At 41.8% G+C, this 27582-nt stretch overlaps 1 protein-coding gene across 2 annotated transcripts in view; it reads right to left on the bottom strand.

Moving 5' to 3' along the window:
- SRBD1 (S1 RNA binding domain 1) overlaps positions 1 to 27582 on the bottom strand; it is a 224184-nt gene that overhangs the window by 22489 nt on the left and 174113 nt on the right. For both annotated transcript variants that reach the window (XM_054023628.1, XM_054023629.1), the window contains 3 exons: positions 14230 to 14336; positions 11869 to 12045; positions 6877 to 7053 (listed from right to left, as the gene is read on the bottom strand). In XM_054023628.1, coding sequence (XP_053879603.1) covers positions 6877 to 7053; positions 11869 to 12045; positions 14230 to 14336 — 461 coding nt within the window. The remainder of the gene's footprint in view (positions 1 to 6876; positions 7054 to 11868; positions 12046 to 14229; positions 14337 to 27582) is intronic.

The raw sequence follows: 27582 nt of genomic DNA, 5'->3' as shown, positions 1-27582 counted from the left end.
TGGTTTAAAAAGTGTTCCCAAGTGGAAACTCTGCTTGCCAAGTTTCAGACCAGAACCAATTTTACGGCTGATTTAGAAACCCCTGAAAAATAGGGGATTTCATAATGGAAATACTTAGGTAATCTTTACTAATAACAGCACAAACAGTGCTGATATAATTGATTTATGGCATTAATTTCTTAACTCAAAATCGGTACAATTGATGTAAAAGAATTAGAAAACATTTTAATGATGATTTAATATGCTATACAGATTATCAAAACATTTTTTGTTCATGGTTTCACGCTATCAAAGCCTTGCTTTATGATCCATTCTAATCAACCATCAAAATATGTTCAAATATTCTGAATAAAAAAAAGAAAAGATAAAGAAATGGCCTTTTAGATCTTAAACCAAAGGAATTTCTGCCTAAGCCCGTCCTAGGCAGCATATTTCCCTGAAAAGCTGGGACTGTGTTTTAAGTTTCTGAAAAGTTAATTTATGAACACCAGCTTACAGTGACACATCCTCCTCCATACAATTAATACACCATGTACCAGGTATCCAGTTTCTGAAGACATATTGTAAAAGAACTGCTAGGAAAATTAAGGAAACATTTAGGAAGTCCTAAAGAAGTTAGAACCAGGTAACTGTCATATGCCTATAATCTGAGACTTTAGAAGGAAAAGGTAACATTTCTTATCATGGTATCCATCTACTGGACTGAGCTGGTTTCTAATCATTAAATGTTAACTTTAAAAAAATAGCATATATGTATCCCATGGAAAATACTCATTGATAAGGATACGATTCAGTCACTGAAGTCACAGATTCCACGAATTTCCGGGACCTCCATGACTTCTTCTGAGCAACTGTCAACTCCGGGGCTGCCAGAACAGCTTATCGGCGGTCAGTCCCAGGGCTGCTGGAGCAGCGGGGAGGTAGTGGGAGGGGGTCAGGGGATGTGGCACTGGAACAACTGACCGGCGGCCAGCCCCAGGACCTCCGAACAGCTGGCCGGCGGCCAGCCCCAGGACCGCTAGAGCAGCAGCGGGGCTGGAGCAGCTGCTAGCTCCGGCAGGGCTCTGTTTGTACCCCCCCTTGGTATTTTTAGTAAAAGTCTGGGATAGGTCGCTGTTTATTGTCCACAACCTGTCCCTGACTTTTACTAAAAGTACCCATTACAGAAGCTTAACCATACTCATTTTTAAAGACGGCAACCAGCATATGTATATGATGTACACAAACTGCAACATCTGGCATGCAGGTTATATTTCAGCGAGACTGACAATTTAGGAATCTTGTGCCTCTGTTTATAAAAGGGGTTTAAAGACGTTGTTAGCATTATGCAAGTGGGAATCTCCTTTTGCAAATTATACAATTGTAAGACTTATGTCTAGTATAAGCTGATGTTACTTAATGTGGTTGGCTACATGCTGAGAGAGTTTTCTTTTAAATGTATTTACAAGATTGCTTAAACTAAAGATATATGTCTCAATGATATTTTGTGTATCTATAATGCTCTTTGTTATCAACACTCAGGTTTGGATTCAACAATAAACTTAATCATATGCTTAATATTAAGCACATACTTAAGTCTCATTGAAATGAAGTGTCTGAAGTTAAATGCTTTGCTGAATTGGGCCTCATCTGGGTGTTATTTTAAGATGTGATTATTTATGTTTAGGGCACATCTTTTACATTTGCTGAGGCAAGGGCTAGGGATGACTGTTACAAGAGTAGACTCAACAGCCAATGCCTGTTACGGAGTAGAATCAACAGCTAATGGGCAGTATCCCAGCTTTTATGTAACTGAATTTCACCCCCTAAGGAGCCTGCACTAAGGGCAGGAGATGATGCCCTGGGAGATGGTAACAGAAAATTTTGCTTTCCAGGGAGGGAGGCAGCAGAAGAAAGGTGGATTTCCCTATCTCTACTTTCTGCCAGTGAACATTTGCTTCTGTGCTCTTTCAATTTCCTCCCTGGTTTGCATAGTTCCGATTCCATTAGGGGGACGACACCCCATTTTCCAAAACAGGGTGACTACAGGAAGGAGGTAGAAATTCAATTAATTGGCACAGTGTCCCACCATTTGCCAGTACAGTGAAAAGAACTGTTGGATTCCATTTTATAATGCAATACTCAGAATAAGTATGTTTATCTTACAGAGTGTGAGAAGTCTTGTGACATTGCTGTTTTGTTTACTTCATGGCAGAATTCCCAGAAGCATCCCTGTTACTCTTGCAGGTTGTTCTACCGAACAACAAGATTGACCTCTAGCTGCATATGGGAAAAAAAACCTTACTCACTTCTACTGGGGAAAAACACAGTTGCGGTGAAATGAATTTCAGTTTTATAGACAAATTAAACCACTCATTTTAATCCTCATCCAATGTTCTCAATGGCTCTAGTGCACATTAGGAATTTATCATACAAAAATAAACGATGAAAATGTTTCTGATCTATAGCAGAGTTCCAAAGTTTTTCAAAACGATCAACATCTTTAAAAACAAAATTAGTTTCCAGGCAATGACTCTGATTGACTTCAACAGGGCTACTCGTATCAGTAATGCAAGCAGAATTTAGTCCATTATGTTTCAGTTGCTTTTTCATGAACATAGATTCAGCAATGAAGAATTATGCCCTCCATGTGATCCAGAGCTCACTCAGTCAGTGAGACTATTTCCATTGACATCAAGGGGCATTGGATCAGGCCCCATATACTTAACCAATGTTGAAGTTTGAAGTATTAGTAGAATTTTATCCTTAAACCAAATTTACCCAACAAACCAGAATGAGTCTAGAAAAGCTGTTTCATGAATTCTGCTTAATTACACAGGTTATAAGCTATTTTTAAAGTGCTGTTCTCTTTATAATCCTTCAAAATACAGATAAAGAAAAAAATTATAAACAATAATATTTAAACTGTATTAAAGTTGTGACGTAAATTGCCAGAAGGCAGGAAATTCAGTTTACACTCTATCCTAAGGTCATGAGTGTCAATTTTAATATTATATTTCCTTTGTCAATTTTCTGCAGAACTATAACTTTTCTCTCAAGTGTAGCTATCTACAGTCAATAATATTGTTCATCTGAATGAAACCTTTAGGAAGTGCCTATTGCATCCAGCTACATCACATTAGCAAAAGGCACTGCCAACCTTTAGGATAAACTCAAATAAAGGGGAATTGGTATTAAAAGCTGGTTACAAACAATTTACAGATATCGTTATTATTGCATTTTTACCTTCATGTTATGGGTGAGTACTTGTTCACATCTAGTTTACCCAGGAGTTTTTCTATCATTGACTGAAACTAAACGAAATAAATGGCTAATGTAACAACCATGCACTAGTCAGCAAAGTCAAGACTAATGCAATGCCTTCCCTGACTGGAAGTAATCCTAGGAATGGTTTCATTGTTCACTTTAAGTTACTTTAAGTTACCTACTTGGTTAATTCATTATCTTTCTTGTTCCTCACTTTAGTTAGATTCTCCATTTCTCCACACCTAAGCAACAGAATCAAGTGGTGTGCTTCTGTGTAAGCATACCAGATGGCACAATATTTACAACTTTAACATTGGTCTAAATATTTCAGCAGAAATATTTACGTTGAGAAGCCAAAACGCTCAGTCAGAAGCTCAATGGGCAAAATTATTCAGCCAGAAAATGCCTTTTAATTACTGTATTAGACAGAGACTAAATTATATGAAACATAGCATGGCTGGCAGCCGTACCACGTTAGTGTGGTCACTTCAGAACTCAAAAAGCTAAACAGGGTCAGTACATAGATGAAAGACCTCCAAGCAACTTTTAGGTGGTGCATGAAGTGGAGCTGGTGATTCAGTAGGTGGCAGTCTTTCCTCTGAATAACTGCAAAGACAGTACCCTCATATGATGTTAGCAAGCACTAGCCAATGGATCAGATATCAAACTAAGGTTCTTACCACTTCTGTCAATTAAAGACTTCACTTTTTATAAGATGTGCTAACCCTGGGGCCTTGGCCAAATTCTAAATCAGGTAATCCCTCTGGAATTTCAACTGGATATGGTGATTAAGATTCTTATTTACACTAAAATTCCTACACCCCATCTTCCACAGCAAGAATAGTATAAAGGGGCCTTCATGTAAATAAAAATAAAGATCTACTATTCTTTATTTTCTATCTTTCTTTGGACTATGGTGGTGCTGCATACTATTATATAGCTGTTGTATTCCACACAAAAAATGGCTGTATTTCTGTTTCCTGAAGTGTTCCTTCTCTATGCCTCTCAAATTTAAACAGGTAATGTGGTCTTAATTATACCGTTAACACGAGAACCAGAAAGTGAAATTGACTATAGGAAAAAGTGAAACTAAGTAGTCTCTGTTCAGTTTTCAAGCTGAATGAAATATAAAACCAAAAAAACAGCATGAATGCAGGCAGGTAATTAGAGTTTAAAAATTATTTCAGTTTTAAATGTACACTATTACTTTTAACAATTCTTATGTTTAAATCTAACAATGTCTCTTTAATGTTTTGAGATGTTCTGATTTGCCAAGTGAAATGGGGTCTAACACTCAACTCAAGGACATTTCTCAGTGTTTCTCTGTAACATGATAACTTTTGGACATTACAGCTGATTAATTCCAAAATTTCAGGGAATGTGCTACGCATCAATGGGCAGAATCCTATTGATTTTGGTGAAAATTCAGAAAAACTGAAGGGGAGAATGGGGGACTGCAGTATGGGGGGCAAGGGGAAATGGGGGACACAAAGAGTCCCTGGCATAGAGGGAGAATGGGGGACCCTAGTACTGGGGAAGGGGACATAGACGGAGCCCATGGCAGGAGAGAGGGGACGGGGTGGGGGTTGCAAGGTGTCCCTGAAATAGAACGGCATGGGAAGGTCATGCACAGGAGGGAAATGAAGTAATCCAAGGAACCCCTGGTGTCTGCAATGCACTCGGGCTACAGAAGCAACGAAGTGTGCGTTGATTGCGACCTTCTAGTAAGATATTATAGAAGTGCCAAGTACTTATTAGAGTATTACAACATTACTTTAAATATGGAATATGATCTTATACAGTCTGTCTAAAATTATCTAACTTTAAATGTTTTTATTTTTTTAATTTAACCATCCTACTTAACACAGAAAACACGAACTTGTTGTTCCTCTGGACACAGTGATATCAAAGAGTTCACAAGAACCCCAAAACGTCTAACTGCCACTTAAATTAATTCCAGTATGGTTTACGAAAAGTACCTGTTCAATTTCAAAAATAAATAGGCACTACTTAGTTTATAGGAGGAGATAATGTTTTCTCATGAGGAAAGAAGAGTCTAATTTCAGCCATAGGGTGATGATAGAGAAGATCACATCTTAAGTAAGCATTTACCAGCTGCTTTGCCCCCTAACAAGGGAGGCACACATGGTCTCCGAATTACTGTTTTTTGTAACCTACAAGAAAAAACATTTTCCTCTCTCAGCAAAAGGTCCCATGCTAAAACTTCCAAGTATCTGGAATTTAATATGACATCTTAGCACCTGGTAAGATCAGAATTTAATTTTAAAGGCTAATGATAATGACACATTCACAAACGTGTGGATACACAAACATATACACATTTATTTTAATGAACAATCTTTATTTTTATTTAGAAGGAAATCGCTCTTATGCTTAGACTACCCAACAAATTAACACACTGTATTAATTTGCAATTGGTGATTCTTTAGTATCTTAGCATAATTTGAACTGCATTTAAATGGTATTACTTTTAAGAATAAAGAAAACCATGGTTCAATTACCTTCAGGCAAAGACTGTATGGAGACCAGAATCGATAATAAATTCAGTATTAACTAGAAACTTTTTCTGTTTGTTTACTTTGCTAAGCACAAGTTACACTTACCTGAAATGAGGGCTTCTGGATTACAGTGTAAATGTCTCTGAAACCAGATTTATTACTAACAAATCACAGATGCATGAAACACTTTGCTGATGGCCCCTCTTTGCTCTCATGATTAGTAAGGTGCTGCAAGTTCCACTGAGATAAACAGATTGCCAAGCAAGGCTGGGCACAATCAGAGACACTGAAGTGTGTTTGCTGGGTATAAAGTGATCCTATCCCGCTGCAGTAACACCCAATTTAACTCCCACAGATTTGCTGAAAATAATTTTACACCTACTACTATCATTACTTGGTGGCATTGCAGGAGAATTTAAATGTATAGAGAAAAACGGAAGGGAAATAATACTGCACAAAACATTAGGTTACAGAAAATGCAAACACTGCCTTTTTTATTTATTCCCATAATATACAAGATGGGGCTGGGACAGAGCCACAATTTTTCAGATTTACAGAACAATCAGAAGTTTGCTTCCGCACTTGATCAAGCAGAGAACCTGAATGTTATGGGGTATGGCATAATGGAGCTGGCAAATGGACGGAAAGGGGCTTAGTATTGGTGGCAAGGTGATGAGAGTCACACTTGGAAGAAAAAGTGAAAGGGCTAGTGGGAAGAAAATTCGCTTGTATTTTAATAGTTGGAATGTCCAAAAATACAGTATAAGGGCACCCTAAGTTCACTAGTGCAGTCTGTGTTATTCTAGATAAACTTTGGAACACATTTTTCTCACTGAAATAAAATTACAAAAACACACAATATTTAATGGTCTGAAAATAGCCCTTTTTTGAAAAATGAGAAAACATATAAAAGGACAAACAAAATGGATTCCAGTCCTTCATTCACATGAGAACTTCCCTCTTTTGGGGAAGGGTGAGATTAGTGCACACGTACGTTAATGCATATGTATTCTGGGTCCCCAAAAGTTTAACAAATTTCTCCATTATGTAAGAAAAATCACTGCTCACTGACTAATTCCATAAACTGCTCAGAAACTCTGCCATTGCTTACCTCTTTGCAATGTCATATGACTCTGGGTGGATACAAGTTTGGTCCAAAGGATTTGGCCGTACTGCAACGTTTGCTGCTGGTTTGCTCTTCTTTTTGCCCTGTTTTTTGCTTGTGACTTGAACATCTGCTTTAGCCATAAGTGCATGACCTTCTGCTGCAAGCTTAGTTTGCTGATTGCTGTCAAAATTCAAAAAGAGACATAGTTCTTGGTATATGAACACCCTTCCAAGTGCCCCCCCCCCCCACAGTGATCAGTTTTTGCAATTTGTTCATTCCATAAAGACTCAGCCCTTAATCGCTCATTTTTTTTTAAATTACAAAATAAGATTGTGTTCTGGCTCCTTCTCATGGGAAGGAGAGGGTAAAAGCATAATATGATACTCAATATAAACTATTCAGAACGTGAACATAGGAGCCTTTGTTAAGAAGCATTAAAATGGCACAGTGGCACATTCACAAGTCCACTTAAAAAGTTATGGGAAGTGTCTCTCTCTGTTGCATCCAACTGCTGAACAATGCAGGGATTATATGGTTACAGGCAATAGAAAACAGCAACAAATGAAACAAACAAAACCACACTGTTAAATTAGAGTAGAGGACTTAGAAATAAGTCTTGGGGCTAAGCTCAAGACACTTGACCCCTAGCTTTGCCACAGACTATGTACTTTTGGGCAAGTCATGTGACATACAGTTTCTATTTCCCTACTTCACAGGGAAGTGAGGACTACTTCATCAATATTTGTAAAACTTTTAGATCTGCAGATGGAACGCACTGCAGAAGTGGGAGCATCCATATACTATACATTGAACAGGATATTTTTGTCATCCTTTAGAGCCAGATACTACGGTAATATATTACTGTTTAGAAGTCTATCTCCCAGAGAAATACACCTAGGGTGATATCGTGGGGTGCAGCCCAAGGGATGGGGGTGGGGAGCCTACAGTGGCCTTAAGCCATGTTTGTGCCCTCCCAATCCTAGGCTGCTCCAGGGGTCAGAGCTCCCCTGGTGTAATTTAGACAGCCGTATGGGAGACGTGCTACCCAGAATGTCTGCAGAGCTACATGCTGTAGCCCTGCCAATCACCCATCCTCCCACCCCCGAGCATGGTCCCTATGCTATGGCTTGTAAGGGGGTCCTCGGAGGACAGCATAGAGCTGTCTGTCTCAATTTCTCTGCAAGGAAATTCTTTCTCAGCCAGATCTTGGGTTTCTAGAAACCCTTTATGCTGCTCTGGCCCCATTACCTGGTGTAAATAGGATGGAGCATGGATGAGGATCCCACCCGTAAAGTCATATTGTGTATTTTATTATTTCTTGTTTAACTATAGCACAATGTCTCTTAACTGTAGTTTTCATGTGACCTACTCTAACACTGTCTTAATAAAGTCAATATAACCTTCTCCAAATATTGCATAAACTTTCTTAAACCTTTTTTAAAGAAGGGAGAATGTGTATATAGAATTTGCACTTACACGCTACTAGTATAATGTTATTCATACATTTCTAACTAGACAAGTGCAAGTAAACACAAAAATGAATTTTTCTATACTCTGATGATTTCAGATAATATTTAGTTAACACATTAATCAATTATGGTGTTTCACAGTGAAATGTATTAATGATGTACCACTGCTAGTGATGTGATCAGTGAAAGTGCTCATGTCATTCTAAAAGAAAAACAGCAATAGAAAATACTAGATAGATACAATATGGCTAAGTTAGTGCTATGTGACAACTTATTTTGTTCTGTTTTTTGTTCCAGACTTTTCAAAAGTTGATATTTAATCTTGAATGTTGCACTGGTACGAGATTTTTCTATTTCATTTTCCACTTTTTGTTTATTTTTAAAGGGGAAAATAATCCAGAACTATGTAAGTACTTGTAAGTTCCTTGACCTTAGGCCTATGGTAAAAAATTCCTGTAACTCTCATCCATGCAGAGCTTATCAGCTCTACAGGGCCTTTACCCACAACAGCTACAACAGAGATGTCCTTAACAGAGTCATTTTTGACTAACTTATTAAGTTCCTACAAAAACAACAAGGAGTCTGGTGGCACCCTAAAGACTAACAGATTTATTTGGGCATAAGCTTTTGTGGGTAAAAACCTCACTTCTGCATCTGAAGAAGCGAGATTTTTACCCACGAAAGCTTATGCCCAAATAAATCTGTTAGTCTTTAAGGTGCTACCAGACTCCTTGTTGTTTTTGTAGATACAGACTAACACGGCTACCCCCTGATACTTATTAAGTTCCTGTGCCGCTTGCAGGCTTTACTAATTCTACCACCTTTGAAAATGGACTGGACTTGAGTGTCCTAACAGCTATCTTTAATGGAGCCTGAAAATGTCTGAAATTGAAAAGTTTTGCAGATTTATCTATTTTTGAACTTTATACCTTTTTTATTTTTATGTCTCAGTGAAATCTACAGAACAATTCAAGTCAGAAGTGTTTAGGTGTCAGATGATTATGAGTTATGGGGGGGAATAGCTCAGTGGTTTGAGCATTGGCCTGCTAAACCCAGGGTTGTGAATTCAATCCTTGAAGGGGCCACTTAGGGATCTGGGGCAAAATCAGTACTTGGTCCTGCTAGTGACAGCAGGGGGCTGGACTTGATGACTTTTCAAGGTCCCTTCCAGTTCTAGGAGATAGGATATCTCCATTAATTTATTTTATTTATTTATATTTATTTATGAGCAGCAAGATCAGATGGTTAAAAATATTTTTTCACTCAACTAGCTGAAATGATTTTGCTCAAACCAGAGCTAAGACGAAACCAGGGAAACCCCAGACCAAAAGAAATTAGTTTGAAAATGTTTGGAACACTACAAAACTTATGGTTAAAATTATTACCACTTCAGAATAGTCAGTAGGCATTTTATAATGCATTTATGAAATATACTAGTTATATCCTACATTCTCAACGAAGTAAGATCAATTATTTCTACAGATTTTTAAGAACTATTCAGATATTGAACAAGCTGCAAAGTCACAAATAGTTGTAGGGTGTGATTGCCCCTACTGGTAAAGGGAGAACTAACAGGACACACCGTCTGCCTGAGTGGTGCAGCTACATCCTATGCTGAGAGGAAGAAAGGAAAAGAGACTTGCCCTCATGTGAGCTGTGCTTTTGTCACTGCCACCCTTCCCTGGCAATTCCACCAAGTGAGGGCAGCTTTAAAATATGGTTAGGGCATCAAATGAGTCCTCAGAGTGAAGTCTCCCTAGGATATAAATTGCTCATCTCATATCTTTGTACCCAGGCCATGACCTGCAGCGCTGCCCACTGTTGTGGCCGTGTGGGACAGCTCTGGGCCTTTCACTACAGTGTCCACCACTCACACATTGGTTTCCATCAGTGGAGTGAATCAAGCTCTTGAAGCCCAGAAAGAAGTTTAGACTGTTAAACTTTTTTCAGATCAATATTTTAGGTGAGAACTGCTATGTTTTTGTTAACTTGCCAAATATAAAACATGGGAACTAGCAGAAATAACGCTTTAATGCTAATGGCCCAGTGGCAGAGAGAACAAAAATAATGTACTGGCTTCTGGCCCGCTACAGGATATCTTTTGTTGGTTGGGCCCACCAGAAATGTTGCAGAGGCAATGCAGTCAGGGCCTAATTTTGACTCGGGTTTTTCAATGCAGCACCTGATTTTGTAAGATATGCATTGATAGGCATCTGTTTATCTGATATCAGGATTAGGCTCCTGGCCTCCGGAAGGAAAATATAATGCACAATGCTCTTAACACTCCACTACTGTGCTGTTTGACAAAATATTGACATATGCCTACCTTCTCTGTTATCATTTTTATTATTAATAATTGGTACTGCAGTAGTGGCACCAATGGGATTGGGGCCCCATCGTGCATACTAGGTACTGCACGCCAGTATTAAAAAATGACAGTACTTGCCCCAAAGAATGGACACTCTAAACAATCTTCCCTGCCCAGATGATGAGATTAAAAATGTCTGAGACTGAAGATCCTGGATTCTCACACTGACTACCACCCACCATCACACTTCCACAGCACCTGCCTTCCAAGGATATTAATGTAGTTTACAAACAATTATGCCTTAAAAACACCCCTGTGAGTTATCAGTATCTTACAGATGGAGAAACAGAGGCACAGAGAGAGACTAAAGAGATTTGTCCAAGGTCACCAATGAGTCAGTGGCAGAACCAGGAGTAAAACCCAGGAATCCTAATTCACAATAATGGGCTATAGCTAAGGCTATGATTTTGTCACGGAGGTCACGGAATCTGTGACTTCAGCCCCGGCGGCTGGGAGCTGCAGGGCCCTGCTGCCTCCACAGCAGCAAGGAGCTGTGTGGTACGTCGCCCACCACCTGAGGCAGCGGGCCCCCAAGCCGCCATGGACAATGGAGGTACCTCACAGCTCCCTGCCAGCCGCAGTGGGGTAGGGGAATCCCTGCAGCTCCCCGCCAGCTGCGATGGGGCAGGGGGATCCCCAGAAGCTCCCGGCGGGCAGGTTGACCCCGGCAGCTCCCCACTGCTGCAGAAGCAGGGGGATCCCTGCAGCTCCCCACCTCCAGAGCAGGGCAGGGGGATCCCCGGCAGCTCCCCACTGCGGCAGCAGGGGGATTCCCGCAGCTCTCTGCTGCTGGGGCAGGGGGACCTTGCAGCTCCCCGCCACCGCGGGGAGCAGGGGAACCCTGGAGCTCTGAGTCCCCATGGGTGGTCGGGGCCCCAGAGCTCCCAGCCACCTGCAGCTGCCCAGCCACGTCCCATTTTATCATGGATATTTTTAGTAAAAATCAGGGACAGGTCACGGGCTTCTGTGGATTTTTCTTTATTGCCTGTGACCTGTCCGTGACTTTTACTAAAAATATTCATGACAAAATCTTAGCCTTAGCTATAGCCAACAAACCCATTAGACACCCGGTCAGTTCTGGTTGGTTGCTGCTTTGAGAAGGAATGGGCTTGTGAATGCATGGCTGTTACTAAGTTTAATTCACACCTTAGTAATTACCTGCAAAAGGTTCTTATATATTCTTGGTTAAACCTGATGAAGCCAGCGCACTGTTGAAAGGATTTTGGACCTAGTCCTTTAACTTCCTTGAGCTGTTCCCGACTTATAAATGGTCCATTCTTTTCTCGCCATTCAATGATATTTTTAGCCCTATTAGCGTTCAGTCCTGCAATATGTCTGAGAAGCAAAGTTTTCAAAATATATTAGTTACAAATAAACAATGACTAGTGCAGATACAAATTAACAGCAAGGATACAAACTGCTCAAGGAAATCTGGGCCGGATAACTCAAATATCAATACACTAAATAGTTTGCAAAAGCAGTGCAAGACCAAAGGCTGAAGGATCCATCTTCACATGATCCTGCAAAAGGATCCACAAGACTCTGGACTATCTGGGTATAAGGGTCCGTGTGGGAGGATATTTCTGCAGGATCAGACCCAAATCTGCATTCAGGTTCTAAGTGAATGGAAGCAGAGAATTGTTCATGGAGTGTCACTGATAGTGGTTCCAAAAGAAATAGCACCTGCAATCGATGCAAAAGACACAAAATAGCAAAGAGAAAAAAAATTTCCCCAAAACAGTCTCATCCTTCATGCAACAAAAGTTGGAACAGAGTGACAAACTCAGCATTGCTGAAATATCAGAATTATAAGGAGAAGTTGAAACGTAACAACCCACAAAATACTACTAATTAAGAATGGAAATTTTGGCAAGTCGTTCTTAGAAATGTTAAGAAGTGGATAGTGCATGGTAAGCCAGGGTGTTAGACTCTCCAATGCACATGCTTATTGCACACTAACTCAAAACAGGGAACCTGCAACAGCTCACAAAGTTCCACAATGCACTCTGACGTACTCTCATTTCACATTGGCTTTCAACAGCTCTTCTTGATGACAAAGGTATATACCTCAAATACACAGCTCACAAAATTTCCATTGATCTTTAGTCTGCCTCAATGAACATATCTAACTTCTAATGCCTGCAGAGATGTAACATGCCTTGTAAATGCAACAGGTGATGATGAACACATTTAACATATCACATACCTGAGCAGTAAGCAATGCTGGTAATCAGCCTGTCTGGGATGCACTGTTTTCTACAACTTAGGTCTCAGGGACACTTACTGCTTTTCGACTCAGTGCCACAGTGTGCGCTATAAGGGGTGTGAACTACAGAGCATTTGTGCTCTGACTGCCCCATGTAGACCCTGCTGGCATGAACTACAAGGTACCTACTGCATGTTAATGTAGTCCTGTTTCAAACAGGACTTCATCAACATGAAATAAGTACCTTGTAGTTCATGCCAGCAGGGTCTAGATGGGGTAGTTAGAGTGCAACATGCTAACGCACTCTACAACTCACATCTCTTTAGAACACACTGCGGTGCTGTGTACACAAGCCCACAGAAGCAGAAGAGCATAGTGTGTGTGTGGGAGACATGATGACAATCTTCAAGTACGAAAAAGGTTGTTATAAAGAGGAGGGTGATAAATTGTTCTCCTTAACCACTGAGGACAGGACAAGAAGTAATGGGCTTAAGTTGTAGCAAGGGAGATTTAGGTTGGACATTAGGAAAAGCTTCTTAACTGTAAGGGTAGTTAAGCACTGGAATAAATTGTCTAGGAAGGCTGTGGAGTGTCTGTCATTGCAGGTTTTTAAGAACAGGTTAGACAAACATCTGTCCGGGCAGGGGACTGGACTAGATGACCTGTTCCAGTCCTACTTTTCTATGATTATGGGCATGACCTCCTCCCACTGTTTATTTTTAACAGTCCATTGGACCAGATGGTTGAAATTTTCTGAATTTTGATTTTTCAACCGACAATTAGATACATTTTCACAAAAACTTTACACAAAAAAACATGTTTTTTCCAGTACATTATAGAGCTAGTAATTTTTTTTTAAATGTACACAGTGAAAAAGGGATGCATTTTTCATGAAAATTTTCCAGAATTTTCGCTCTGTTTTTCAACTAGCTTTACTTGCTATAATCTGTAAAGCCATCTTCTGACAGACAGAACAAACATTTGGAAATCCCTTCCTTTGCAATATTAATTCGTATTTATTATGCCATGTTATTTTTGATTGCTGTGTTTGTTTTATGCTATGCGTTATTACTTTGAAAATATTTGTCTCCCTCAGAAGAATGGTTTTACCTTGCAGAACCACATCCCCTCTTTCAAAAAGCTGACCCTTAATACTGCTGTGAAATACTGTCTTAATATGTCATTTTCATGTAATTGGAAGTTTAACACCAGAGCCATTTGCTCCAGCTGAATTTGAGTCGGATGGCAGACTAAACACAGACTCTGTGATCCAGAGCCATATAATTACTGGAATAGGAAAGTATTCAACCCACCTTAATAGTATTTCTGAGCAGATGTTAATATCTACTCCTACAAAGCTGACACACTCCTCAACCACACTGTCCAGGGTTGCTTTGAGCAAAGTCTGTGAAACGTCATGCTGAGACACAAAAATACAGATATAGGGTTACTGAAATATTGGAACATGCATAAATGAGATAAATGAGAACTGCAGACAAAGGCAATTTAACAAAACATTTGCTAGTATATTGTCAACATAAGAAACAACAATACAGGGACCTCAAATTTAATACCACTTTTTCTATTGTAGAGTTACCTTAGCCCATTGATTTTTTCTTAATGGTCCTCAATATCTCTTTGCAAGAACTCTGTTGTGTGTCAAATTCCTAGAATATGCTGTATATTCTATTCCTTGTCAAATTAGACCATTTATTTTACAGCACTGGATAAATGTCTTCCTGTCTTATTTAAAATCAAAATTTAATGAAACACACACATAAAACAGTTAAAAAATAGAATTAACATTGTATTTTATTATCTATACCTATAAATATAGATTTGTTTAGTCTGATAGTTAACCCCTTATTCTAAAATCTGATTTAAAAATTGTTATTAAAAGACAGGTAGAACAAAATTTTCAAATTAATATCTCTGGATAATAATTGGACATATTTGCACACACGAATACCACATCTGTGCACACTGCAGTGGGGTAAGTATATAGTAAATGCCTGTTAAATTTTCCTTTTTTGACAACTAATCTTCACGTTGTTATAGAACAGCTCATTATTCATTACCCTTTAAGAGTAAACCAGATATTACATTAGGTCTGAGAACATGAAGGCTAAATTTCAACCCTGCATCAATAAAATACGTCAAATTGCAAATGGCTATATTCAGAAGATTAGCAGATCCTTCACTACAGTAGCACTACTGAAAATTCTTCTAGCTTTTCATTTGTTTGCATATTTTTTCTTTGTTTTAATTAGTCTTGCTTGTTAAAGATCAAAAGTTATGAAACTCTAGATACCAAAGTTTTACTTCAATCCACAACAATGTGAACTTCTCTATGAGCCCACCAATGCTTAGAAGTCTGACCTGAAGGGAGAATCCTTTCTAAATGTACGAGCTAATTTAATCACAATGTTGGCTTCGCTCTAGGGTTCTTATAAGTCACTCACATAAATCTGAGTTGATCTGTAGTGGTTTTGTGATGCATTTATTTAGGACATCATCTTGGATTCAAGCCAAGATCCTAGATATTTTGTCCAGTACTATATTTTATCTTCCAAGCCATTCAGCTCTTTTAAAGTTATTATAATTAAATATGACATGCCACCAGCATCAGGCGCCATCTAGTCATATTTGTCATTCATTAAACAATAGTTAATATCATAACCAAACCCTGTGCCAATGTCGCCCTCCTTATTAGAGCTAATCATATTGTCATGTACACCGATCGCCACAAATGTATTAATAAACTGACATGATATAAGCAGACCAAAGGAACACTTATATGATAGACACCTGCACCCTCTCTCCTCCAGAGCCCAGCCATGGAGCGTCCCCCCCCCCCCCAGCCCAGACACTTGCAAACCCTCCCCCGCAGAGTCCAGGGATCCAGAGGGAGAAACAGCCTGATGGTGGGTCCTGGGTTTGTACAGAGTTTCCTGCATGCCACCTCCTTCCTTCAGGGCGTGTCAGGAAGTGCAGCTGCCCAGAACCCTCCAGCTCCCCCCCACTCCCTCTTGGCAGTGTCATGTATTTGCGAGCTGGGCTCCGCTGGGTCCAGCAGCCTCTAGTGGCAGCCAGCAGCTCTGTAGCACCAATTCTGCAGGAAAAGGAAAATTCTGCACAGAACATTAATGTCAAAGAATCCCCCCAGGAGTAATTTGTCGAGCAGCATATGCAGGAGTAGCCCCAAATAACAGAGAATGTAACCACGCACATTTGGCCTAATCTTTCTGAAAGGCAGTATGGCTGTGTGGATGGAACTTGATTTGGCCACAGTGTCCTAGTTTTGATTCCCAGCTCTGCTAGAAGTGTTCTGTGACATTTCAGATACAGTACTCAGTTACATCATCAGTAACACAGGGGGGGTGGTATCTGAAGCCTGGATCAATAGCAAGGATTGTAAAGTGCACAGAATTACCTCCACCAATAGGAGAGGTGAAACTTGAACTCATGGTCTTCTGGATTTAAAGGGGAACTTTGGTGCCTGTTGTAACTTGTGTGTTAAATGGAGAACAAATTTAGTGAGTGAGAGCAAACATGAAAAAAAAAAATCTGTGAAGTGTTTTATTTTATTTATTTCTTTTTCCAGGAACAATTGCCAATGACTAAAAGTTCATAGGCCTCTCAAAGAGTGCTTTGCATTTTTCACTTTTTAAAAAACAAGTCAGTGTGTTTCAGCTTCATATTAGAATTTAAGAAATAAGGGCTGTCAAAGGCAAAATCCCACTGCAACCTTTACCATGGAACCACTATTAGTTCCTCGATAATGCTTACCATCACACATACCACATTGCCTTTATACCCAAGTTGTATGTTTGACTTGTGACTGAGGTTCATATTTTAAAATATGTTGGTGAGCAATGTGAGAGAGGAAAGAAACAAGAAACCCCTTTAAAGGTGTCAGGACATATTTCTCTTGCAGAAGGCCCAATAATTTTATTTGTAAGCATGCCTCAGCTTTGTCCACCAACTGCGTACAGCTTAACGCCTGCTTAAATAGCTTTACAACTACCAATAAAAAGAAAAAGACAGGCACCAGCTCCTCTTTAATATCTCAATATACTACAGATGAACCACTTAGAATGGATATCTACAGCATATATGGGAGGGAACCAATGCATGGTGAGTGTGAATGTGACAGATATAGATAAGCAAATTGTAGGGCTGCCCCTTTTCTAGAGACAGCAGGATTAAACCTTAGTTATAGGTAAGGCTACGTTTTAGTCACGGGTATTTTTAGTAAAAGTCATGGACAGGTCATGGGCAGTAAACAAAAATTCACGGCCCGTGACCTATCCATCACTTGTACTATATCACCTGGATCACCCAGATCGATCGGTCTTCAGCTGTCGTTAAGACTGCGCCAATCACAACACGTCCACCATTCTTCTCGCATTTTGCCTTTCTTCTCCACGTTCATCCGAAACGTTTAACAATGTCTTCTTCCCATCTTCTTGGAGGCCAACCAGGTGGTCTTTTCTGTTCTCGTGGGTACCAGTCAGTAATGATTGCAGTCCACCTATTGTCCATGAGCTATGCTATTTGGCCCGTCCATCGTATCTTATTATATCTGCTTTCCATGACAATATCTTTCACACTGCTGCGTTCTCTAATTATTTCATTTGGGATACGATCCAGAAGGGAAATTCCCAACATAGCTCATTCCATTGCCCTTTCAGGTAACAACACCCGCTGTTCTTCTCTCTTCATCAGTGCCCACGTTTCACTGCCATACAGCATGGCTGGCAGCACTGTTGAATTGAAGATATTTGTACGTGTGGTCTTGTCGATTTTTCCTTTACTATATACCCCTGACTAAACCTTGTGGGGGGAGATGGCCCAGAGGTACTGCCGATGCTCTGGGGGGAGGGGCGGCCCAAGTGCTCTGGGGAGAGCAGCCCAAGATCCCCGCTGGTGCAAAGGGGTCCAACCTTTGCACCAGCCCTGTGTCCCAACCCTGAGTCCCCTCCCACACCCAAACTCCCACTGCTGCTGGGAGGAGCAGTGGCCCGAGACTGCCCCAGCAGCAGCCGGTGCGGCTGGCCCAGGGGCTGCCAGAACTGCTCAGGTGGCCCCTGGGCCAGCCGCCCCGGCTGCTGCAGAAGTCACAGAATCAGTGACAAACTCGCAGCCTTAGTTACAGGCCATCTGTAACTCATAGAGAAAATCAGGCTTGTGGAAGGCGGCCAGCTGTGAATTGCGGCAAACTCTTCCGGAGACACAGTCTCTGACTCTGCATTGGAGAGACTTCTCACCCACATTGTGAGCCTTATTTTGAATGCAATAGAAGAGATGTAAATTTATGTTTCTAACAACGTGATTAATTTTAAAAAAATTAGTAGGGCTGTCAAGCGATTAAAAAAATTAACCGCAATTAATCGCACTGTTAAACAATAACAAAATATCATTTATTTAAATATTTTTGGATGCTTTCTACATTTTCAAATATATTGATTTCAATTACAACACAGAGTACAAACAGTACACTGCTCACTTTATATTTATTTTTAATACAAGTATTTGCGCTATAAAAAACAAAAGAAATAGTATTTTTCAATTCACCTAATACAAGTACTGAAAGTTGCACTTACAAATGTGGAATTATGTAAAAAAAAAAAAACTGCATTAAAAAAAATGTAAAATTTTAGAGCCTGAAAGTCCACTCAGTCCTACTTCTTCATCAGCCAATCACTCAGACAAACAATTCTGTTTACATTTGCAGGAGATAATGCTGCCTGCTTCTTGTTTACAGTGTCACCTGAATGTGAAAACAGGCGTTCTCATGGTACTGTTGTAGCCAGCGTCATAAGATATTTACGTGCCAGATGTGCTAAAAATTCTTATATCCCTTCATGTGTCAACCACCATTCAAGGGGACATGCGTCCATGCTGATGATGGGTTCTGCCTGATAACAATCCAAAGTAGTACAGACCAACGCATGTTCATTTTTATTATCTGAGTCAGATGCCACCCACAGAAGGTTAATTTTCTTTTTTAGTTGTTCGGATTCTGTAGTTTCCGCATCAAAGTATTGCTTTTTTAAGACTTCTGAAAGCATGCGTCCGGATTTTGGAAAGCTCTTCAGATTCTTAAACATTGGGTCGAGTGCCGTAGTTATCTTAAGAAATCACAGATTGGTATCTTCTTTGCGTTTTGTGAAAGCTGCAGTGAAAGTGTTCTTAAAATGAACAACATGTGCTGGGTCATCATCCGAGACTGCTATAACATGAAAAATATGGCAGTATGCGGGTAAAACAGAGCAGGACACATACAATTCTCCTCCAAGGAGTTCAGTCATAAATTTAATTAATGAATTATTTTTTTAATGAGCGTCATCAGCATGGAAGCATGTCCTCTGGAATGGTGGCCGAAGCATGAGGGGGCATATGAATGTTTAGCATATATGGCAGCACCATTCCTAGAGGTTTTTAAGGCCTGGCTTGACAAAGTTGGGGTTGGTCCTGTTTTGAGCAGGGGTTTGGACTAGATGACCTCCTCAGGTGCCTTCCAACCCTAATCTATTATTCTATCGTACTGCAACACGTGCCGGGGTAGAGGCTGAGAGACGAAGCAAGGCCCGGTGTTCCTTAAAATCATCTGGCCGGCTGGCCCTCGAGGGTGGGCATTGTCTCCTCTACTCCGATCTCCGAGTGGGTCTCAGGCACTGAGCCCGGTGCCGCCAGCTGTTGCTCCAAAGTGGCGGCAGATGAGAGGTGCGAAGGGGACATTGTTATCACCGGCATGCCCCACCTCCTCCGATAAGGCCACTGTGCTGGTCATGCTGCCAACCTAGCACCATAGACGTTGACGTGGCCCATTTGCACTGGTGAGGTCTTGGCGAGGGTCTGAACTGCCCTTCTGTCCCAGAGGAATCCCCTTCTGGTGACCACGGCAGGGCCGTTGATGCCTGTCTGCCTGCTGATCGTCGCCACCAGAGACTGGTGTTTGGAGTGGGAGGATCAGTGCTGGTATCGAAGGGGCTGGGGGGACCAGAATCACAACAGGGAGTGCTCCCACGGGGCAGGTGACCGAGATCTGCGCCAAGAGGACAACTGGCAGGAGGGCAAACGATGCCAGTGGAATGGAGACCGGTGCATCCCCCAAGGCGATCAACATCAAGATGGTGGGGATCGCGATGCTGGTGACCAAGGGCGAGCCCCAGAGGATCTGGGCTGCAACGTCGGAGATCTGTGGAACGGAGATGGAGAGTGATGCCTTGTCTCAGGGGATCGGCGGCACTCACCTGCCCCCTGAGAGGGTCTTAGCGGCTGGCTTTCTCTCAGAGGGAGCCTTTGGTGCTTCCTGCGGCACACACAGTGCCAGTGTCATGGGCGGAGGCCTCTGCTCTCTCGGCACCAGGGGAGCTTGGGAAGGCATTGATGCCACCAGAAGTTTGGGTCCCCTGCCGCTCCCAGGAGTTGGCGGTGGATCCTTTAAGCAGCTAAGGGCCCTGACCAGGGAGGCACGTCCATGTGGCTCTGGAGTGGCAGGGTGGCCCAAAGTGAGTCCTCTATCCGATGCCCCATGGCCTTCCTTGCCCAGTGCCGAGGAGCCGTGTTTCTTCATTTTATTTCTGGGCACCATTGCCGGGGTGCGCTGCACACGAGGCCGAGGTACTAGGCTAGTCTTGGTGGGACAGTTTGGAAGCCGGACAAAGGGTAGCCTCCACGAGGAGAGCTGGAAACTAACATCCCACTCTTTCTGAGTCCTGGGTCGAAAATTTTTACAAATATGACACTTGTCTTTCACATGTGATTCCCCCAAGTACTTGAGGCAGCTGCTGTGGGGGGTCACTAACAGGAATAGGCCTGTTACAGTCCATGCAGGGCTTAAACCCCGGAGACCGGGGCATGCCCCGCCTGGGGCAAAGTCCCCGCTGGGACTCTAACTTCTAACTCGTAACTACACTTAACTACTTAACACTAACTACTATAAACTATTTACAAGGCCCTAAGGCTTGAAGTCAGAAGAGATGAAATCAATAGCCCTTGCTATTCAAGGAAAAGCGCTCTGACTAACCACCACAGGATGTAAGAAGGAACTGAGAGGGTGTAGGGCCGGCAGCACCTGATATACCGACACATGAGCGTGGCACTCAAGGAGGTGCCAGAGCTGGCGCTACGGATATTGCTAAGGCAAAAATTTCCAACGACCGCGCACTTGGGCGCATGCACACCGAGAATGGAATTGACATGAGCAAGCACTCGAAGAAGCACAGCATAACTGAGGAGGGAAACACCTCCAATCTATGTGTATATGATTAAACGTATCAGATTTTTAATCTCATTTTATGGAGAGTGGTATCACTGTTTTCAAACTATGCTTCACCTGTTTGTTTGATAATTGTTAAAATTTGAACCATACCACATTATGTTTGACAACTGCCTCCCCACCCAGACAGCAAACACATACATCACCTGACTCCCCAGTCCATCCTCCTAAATGAACACTCCTCACCTGACTCATACACAATGCTAACTCTGCCCACATCTCATAGATATTACTACCACTTACTAACACCACCCTTTTGGAGCCCTTCCCATCCCAAGACTACACAAAGGCCTTCCATGTCACAACCCATGCCTGGTGCTGTCCCCTCATGCACTGACCTCCCTTAACACCACACATAGGTCTTCATGCTCAAAGCATCTTACTAAGAAAGATAAGTTGCCCTGCGGGGTGCGGGTGGAGTACACAAACAGCAAGGCAGCCTTCATCTCCTGCAACAGGGGCTGAGGCTATGACCTGGGTGCTCCTTTACACAGTCAGGTGGGAGAGGGGAGAAGGATGTGTATGCTTGGTGTTCAACTTCACATACACATACTCTGAAGACGGGGGCCTCCAGGCACTGCTCCAGGCACTGTTCTTCACATCCAAATGCTCCATGCCCACCCTCAGCAAGGTCAACAGGGACTGGATCCACTTCCTCTCCTCTGCAATTCCGAACCCAGATGCAGCAAGGTCAGCAGATCCTCTGCACTAGGGGCTCAGCCTGAGGGACTTAGCACTACAGGAGTGCTCTTCCCAGCCATGCTTAATGGGTCTGAGCGTGCTCTCTGGTTCCATTTCAAATACCAGCCTGGGAACATTTACCACCTAAATAAACCACTTCAGGTTCAAGTTGAATGGATTTTGAAAACCCATTATAAAAATTTGGATTTTTAAATGGACAGTGTCCCTTTAAACTCACAAAAACAAGGCTTGATGAAGTTACTTAGCAACTACAGTAGTGGGGATCAGCATAGGTTAGATAGGGTTAGGCAAGAGTTCTATTTTCTCCTGCAGCTTTCAGAGTTAGAGTCATATATTTAAAGCCAGAAAGGACCATTATGATCATCTAGTCTGCCCTCTTGTGCATCACAAGCCAATTAACCTCACTTAAATGAAGAAAGGATTATTGTTCCTGTTTCACAGATGGAAAACCAAGACCCACAAAGATAAAGTGAGATGCCCACAGTCACACAGGTGGTCTGTCTACCCTGCAATCGGAAGGTGTGATTGCAGCACATGTAGACATACCTGCTCGAGTAATGACAGCAGTGAAACTGTGGAAACACAGGCGGCTGCATGCACTAGTCGTGCCTGTCCAGATCCTGATTACATACTTCAGTGGCTTCACTATTATTGTTACTCAACCTAGCTCAGGTACACCTGCATGTGCTGCAAATACACCTCTCAAACGCTACATAAAGATACTAAAGGAATCAGTGACAGAACGGGGAATTGAATCCAGATCCCCTGTTCCCAGCCCAAATCCTTAAACACAAGGCCAGCATGCTTCTTGGAACAGTGCTAGAAAGCACTACCTGCTGATTTTGTTGCAGGATTACTTTTTAAATAGAAGGTATCTCAAAATATACTACTCTGTGGTATCACAAATACCATGAGTTGCAATGCGATGTTTGGTATTTACATTCTAGGATACAGTCAGTGAACCAGAAAGTACTGGTGTATAAAATTAGATTACTGATGACTAGTTGAAACTGATATGGTAAAAATAAAAATCATAACAAACTGTAATTAACATCAAAGGAAGTTCTAATACTAAAATTACACTTTCAACCTAGAATTTTATAACCAACAGCTCATAAATTTAGTTTACACTTATGTCTCACTTTGAAGTGTGGTTCTACTCTGAAAAAGGACTACAGATCGCAGGGTTCCAGTTATTGTCTCTTGATTAGTTCCATGGCAAATCTGCTAAGTTTAAAAATATTTCTGTTCTCAAACAGCCACCCTGAAATTCATCCTGGGATCTGAAAGTCAAAATGGCTTTTTTTGTTTTGTTTTCCTGCATCACAATGATTGGGAAAGGGCAATGTACTTTGTTTAACTTAAAAAAATAAAAAGCAAAAAAAAAAAAAAAAAAAAAAAAATCCCAAATCACAAAACAACAAAGAACTAATTAATAAGACATGTATCACTCACTGATCATTTTGCTTTAGTATTATATCCTGTCATCCTTTGTCTGTCCTTCTGTTTTTAGATGGTATGATCTATAGGACAGCGATTGTGTCTTTCTCCGTGTTTGGAAACCACGAAACACACTGTTGGAATTAACACAATCTAAATAATAAATCACAGCAATAAAGATTCTGCAATCCAAATTCTACTATAGCATTGCAATTGCTAACACATGAGTAAGTGAAGAGAAAACATGGGACTTCCAGAACTCTCTCAACTCTATTGTTTCTGTAGTGTTAAGAGAAACAGAGACTAGTAAAACCTTATTTCTGTGACTGAAGTCACAACAATGTGGAGTTAAAGGTATTACTGAACATACACACTGTAGTCTGCTGAGTAAGGTGGTGCCCTTTGTATTTATTCATTATTCAAATTAGATCTGGACTTGAAATATAGCCCAGTGGCAACCTAATGAAAAATTACAGTTTTAAATTCCAGTTAGCCAGATCCTCAGCTCATGTAAACTGTTGAAGCTCCACTGAAGTCAATTTACACGAGCTGAGGATCTGGACAAACGTGCTTGCTAACTCTGCTTGACTAAACGCACTAAACAATAGGTTCACAGTCATGTGCCAAAAAACCTCCTCTACTGGAGCTTGGGTGAGGAAATGAACTACTGCTCTAAGCCTTTCACGTCTGAAGACCAAACAGCAAATAGGTCACAGCTAAAAACGAGTTTGGTAACCTCAACCAAGTCCACTGCAAAACCTTTATTTGGGAACAATTCAGGACAATTATGGGTCTGTTGAAGAGAGGTTCAAACAGGGTCTAAAAACTGTACTGACACACAAATGTGCAGTAAATATTTTAAAAATGAACACTGACATTATACATATATACACACTAGTAGAAATCAATTGACCTACCCATGCATTCCTATTATTTTACAGTGCCCCAGAGTCCAGCGAGGCCCCTCACAATACAGTTAAAAAGAAATTATCCCTACCCTGAGGAGCTTGCAAACTAAATGCAGACATGACCTAATGAGGTGATTAACACGGTCCTAGAGAGGGGCTGGAGGAGGGTTCTCAATATCGTGCAGTGAAGTTTTTGGGCTCTGGACCCAGGCCTGGAATAGCAATAGTATAACCAGATCAACATTAACCCTGAATAGGCAGAGCTGTGTGTAGAGGGAAATCTGTTTTGTTTTCTGAACAACTTAAACATCAATTATCCTTTTATTCTAAAGTAAAGCTCCAGCAAGCTAAAAAGTGAGTGGAAATTCTTTGTTTCTTTCTTTGGGTATGTAATGAAACATTTCTAGCACCTCGTAAAGCATTGTTACGTTGCTACCCGTCATTCAAATATGTGTTTATGAAATTTAATACTGCCATGTGAGACTGGCCAATTTGCCTCATGAAAAATAGCACTTTTTGAATTAAGAAAAAAAAGATACAGCCTCGCACTACTGAATAACTCTGAGTAGCATTTATTTTAAGTGTGTGGTGTTTTTTCCCTCTAAAAATTGGGGGAGGCAGCACATCCTAAAATAAAATTTAAACTTTTTCAACACACTGTCTAAAATTAAAAGACATCTTAATTTCTGAAAAATCAGCTTTGGTATTAAAAAATAAAAAAGGGGAAAAATTCTAAACTACTCTGATGACCTGTATGCAACCAGCTGCAATTTCAAATGTGTGAGATATGAAACCAAGAAAATTAAGGTTTATAATCAAAATATCAAGTCTCAAGTATGGCAGGTCGAATGTAAAACACAATACTTTAATGACTAGCACCCTTTCATGTGCAGATTTAAAAAAATTACATTTTACACCTCAGGTAGAAGTGCTTGAAAATTCAGGTTGGACATTTTAATCTCTAGCGTCCCTTTGGAAAATCCCTTTCAATTAGATTCTAAGAACACAAGCTTATCCCTCTGATGTTTGATAAAAGAGCCTAACTTCAAGTCTTCCTTTTGAAGATTTTTCTGTGGTTTTTCCAAATGGGGATATTTTGTTATGCTATGTATTTAACTCTGACTCATTTCTTGTCTTTTAAAATCCAAATTCTGTTTATTTTTAATAGCAATATATTACTGAAATACACCAGAGCAGTGGTTCTCAACCCAGAGGTACATGTAACCGAGGGGGTACGCAGAGGTCTCCCAGTGGGTATATCAACTCATCTAGATATTTGCCTAGTTTTACAATAGGCCACATAAAATGCACTAGCACAGTCAGTACGATCTGAAATTTCATACAATGACTTGTTTATACTGCTCCATACACTGTACACTGAAATGTAAGTACAATATTTATATTTCCGTTGATTTTATAATTATATGGTAAAAATGAAAAAGTAAGCAATGTTTCAGTAACAGTGTGCTGTGACACTTTTGTATTTTTATGTCTGATTTTGTAAGCAAGTAGTTTTTAAGTGAGGTGAAACTTGGGATACACAAGACAAATCAGACTCCTGAAAGGGGTACAGTAGTCTGGAAAGTTTGAGAGCCACTGCCCCAGAGGGAGAAATGGATTTCTGTTTTCATCAATCAAAAATTTTGACAAAAAAAAAATGCACCAGTCTTTATTTAAAGAAACAACATTTGACCCTTCAGATGCTTAGCAGTTATCTCTGTGTGTGTTGAATTAGTCTTACTCATAACAGGAGCAATAGCATTGCCCACTTGTTACACAATTTAAATCCCATTATTTGTAAATCTGATATCCAAAGCTATGACCTCTGCCTTGATGCGATTAAACTAGCAGTAACTACAATATATCCCAAAGCAAAAATAGAACAAATATCAATATTCTCCAATGCATACTATGAGGCCACACCAGGGGCACAATCTGATTTTGATTTAAATCAATAACAGAATTCCCATTGACTTCTATGGGAGGAGGATCAAGAGGGAGATTTGTGGCTTCCATGACGATGCTTCTGACTGCCAGGTAGGAGGCTGGGATTTCATTTCCAATAGCAGTCCTTCTTTGTGTCATTAACATGGCATGCAATTAACCCTGGCAAGGAATGCCTTGTAACCAGGGGCCGCTCTATGTTTTTTGCCTTCCCCAGCACAGCAGTCAGGCGGCCTTCAGTGATACACCTGCGGGCAGTCCGCTGGTCCCGCGGATTCGGCGGCGTTTCTGCGGGTGATCTGCCGGTCCCACGCCTTCGGCGTACCTACCGCCGAATTGCCGCCGAAGCTGCGGGACCAGCGGACCTCCCGCAGGCATGCCGCCAAAGGCTGCCTGACTGCCGCCCTCATGGTGACCAGCACGCCGCCCCCCGCGGTGTGCCGCCCCAGGCACACGCTTGCTGTGCTGGTGCCTGGAGCCGCCCCTCCTTGTAACATCAGAGGGAGATTAAACCAGGAACCTTGGGATCTGATTGGCTCCAAAACAGCAGCAAGTCCAGTCAGGGAATTGCCCTCCAGAACTTTGTTGAAGGAGGGTGTAGTGAGGCGGGGTGGCCTCCTGAGGACCCAGAGTGAGAGGGCCCCCGCACTAAGCCCTGGTGGGCAGAACCAGGGCCTAGTTGCCTCTCCCCCAGGAAGCAGGTGGAAGGGACAGGAAGTATAAAAGGCGGCCCAGAAAGCTCAGTAGGGAGGCAACCACCGGGGAGACCAGATGCCTCCTGAACTGGGAAGCGGCAGAGGGTGCCGAGGGAGAAGAGGACTGGCCTGGGCCACCAGCTGATTCAGACCTGGAAGAAGAAGACAACTAGCCTGGACCGCTTGTCGGATCTGACCCTGGAGGGAGAAGACGACCGGCCCAGACTATCGACGGACCAGACCCCCAAAGACTTGCTCGTGGTGCCGGAAACCACCGTCAACCTTGACCCCTCCTCACGGCAACAGGTACACCAAGAAGGGGAGTGTGGAAGTGGCCCAGGGGTAGCAGACCCCTGTCTGGCCGCAACGCTGACAGAGGGTGAATCAGTATGTTGTGGCGTGGATCCCCGCTGACCCAGTGACAAAGCGCTTTGTCACTGCTAGGGTCCTGGTCCAGGACGCAGTGGAGTGGGTGGGCCTGCGTCCCCCCTGCAACCCCAAACTGGGGGTGGCAGTCTTCCCTTCCCCAGGCCAGAAGCCCAAGCCTCAGCCTCAGACTCTTTGTTGTCCTGCCTTGATCCAGAGCCTGAGATAATTGACTGTTTATTTGCTCCTCGGCCTGCACACAGGCCTGAGCCCCAGCTGCGAGCGGACACTGCTTCGTTCCCCATGGTGGTCGATGTATCGTAA

The sequence above is a fragment of the Malaclemys terrapin genome, chromosome 3 (assembly GCF_027887155.1).
Source record: "Malaclemys terrapin pileata isolate rMalTer1 chromosome 3, rMalTer1.hap1, whole genome shotgun sequence".
In the NCBI taxonomy this organism is placed as follows: domain Eukaryota; kingdom Metazoa; phylum Chordata; order Testudines; family Emydidae; genus Malaclemys; species Malaclemys terrapin.
This window is presented reverse-complemented; position numbering and strand designations above follow the sequence as displayed.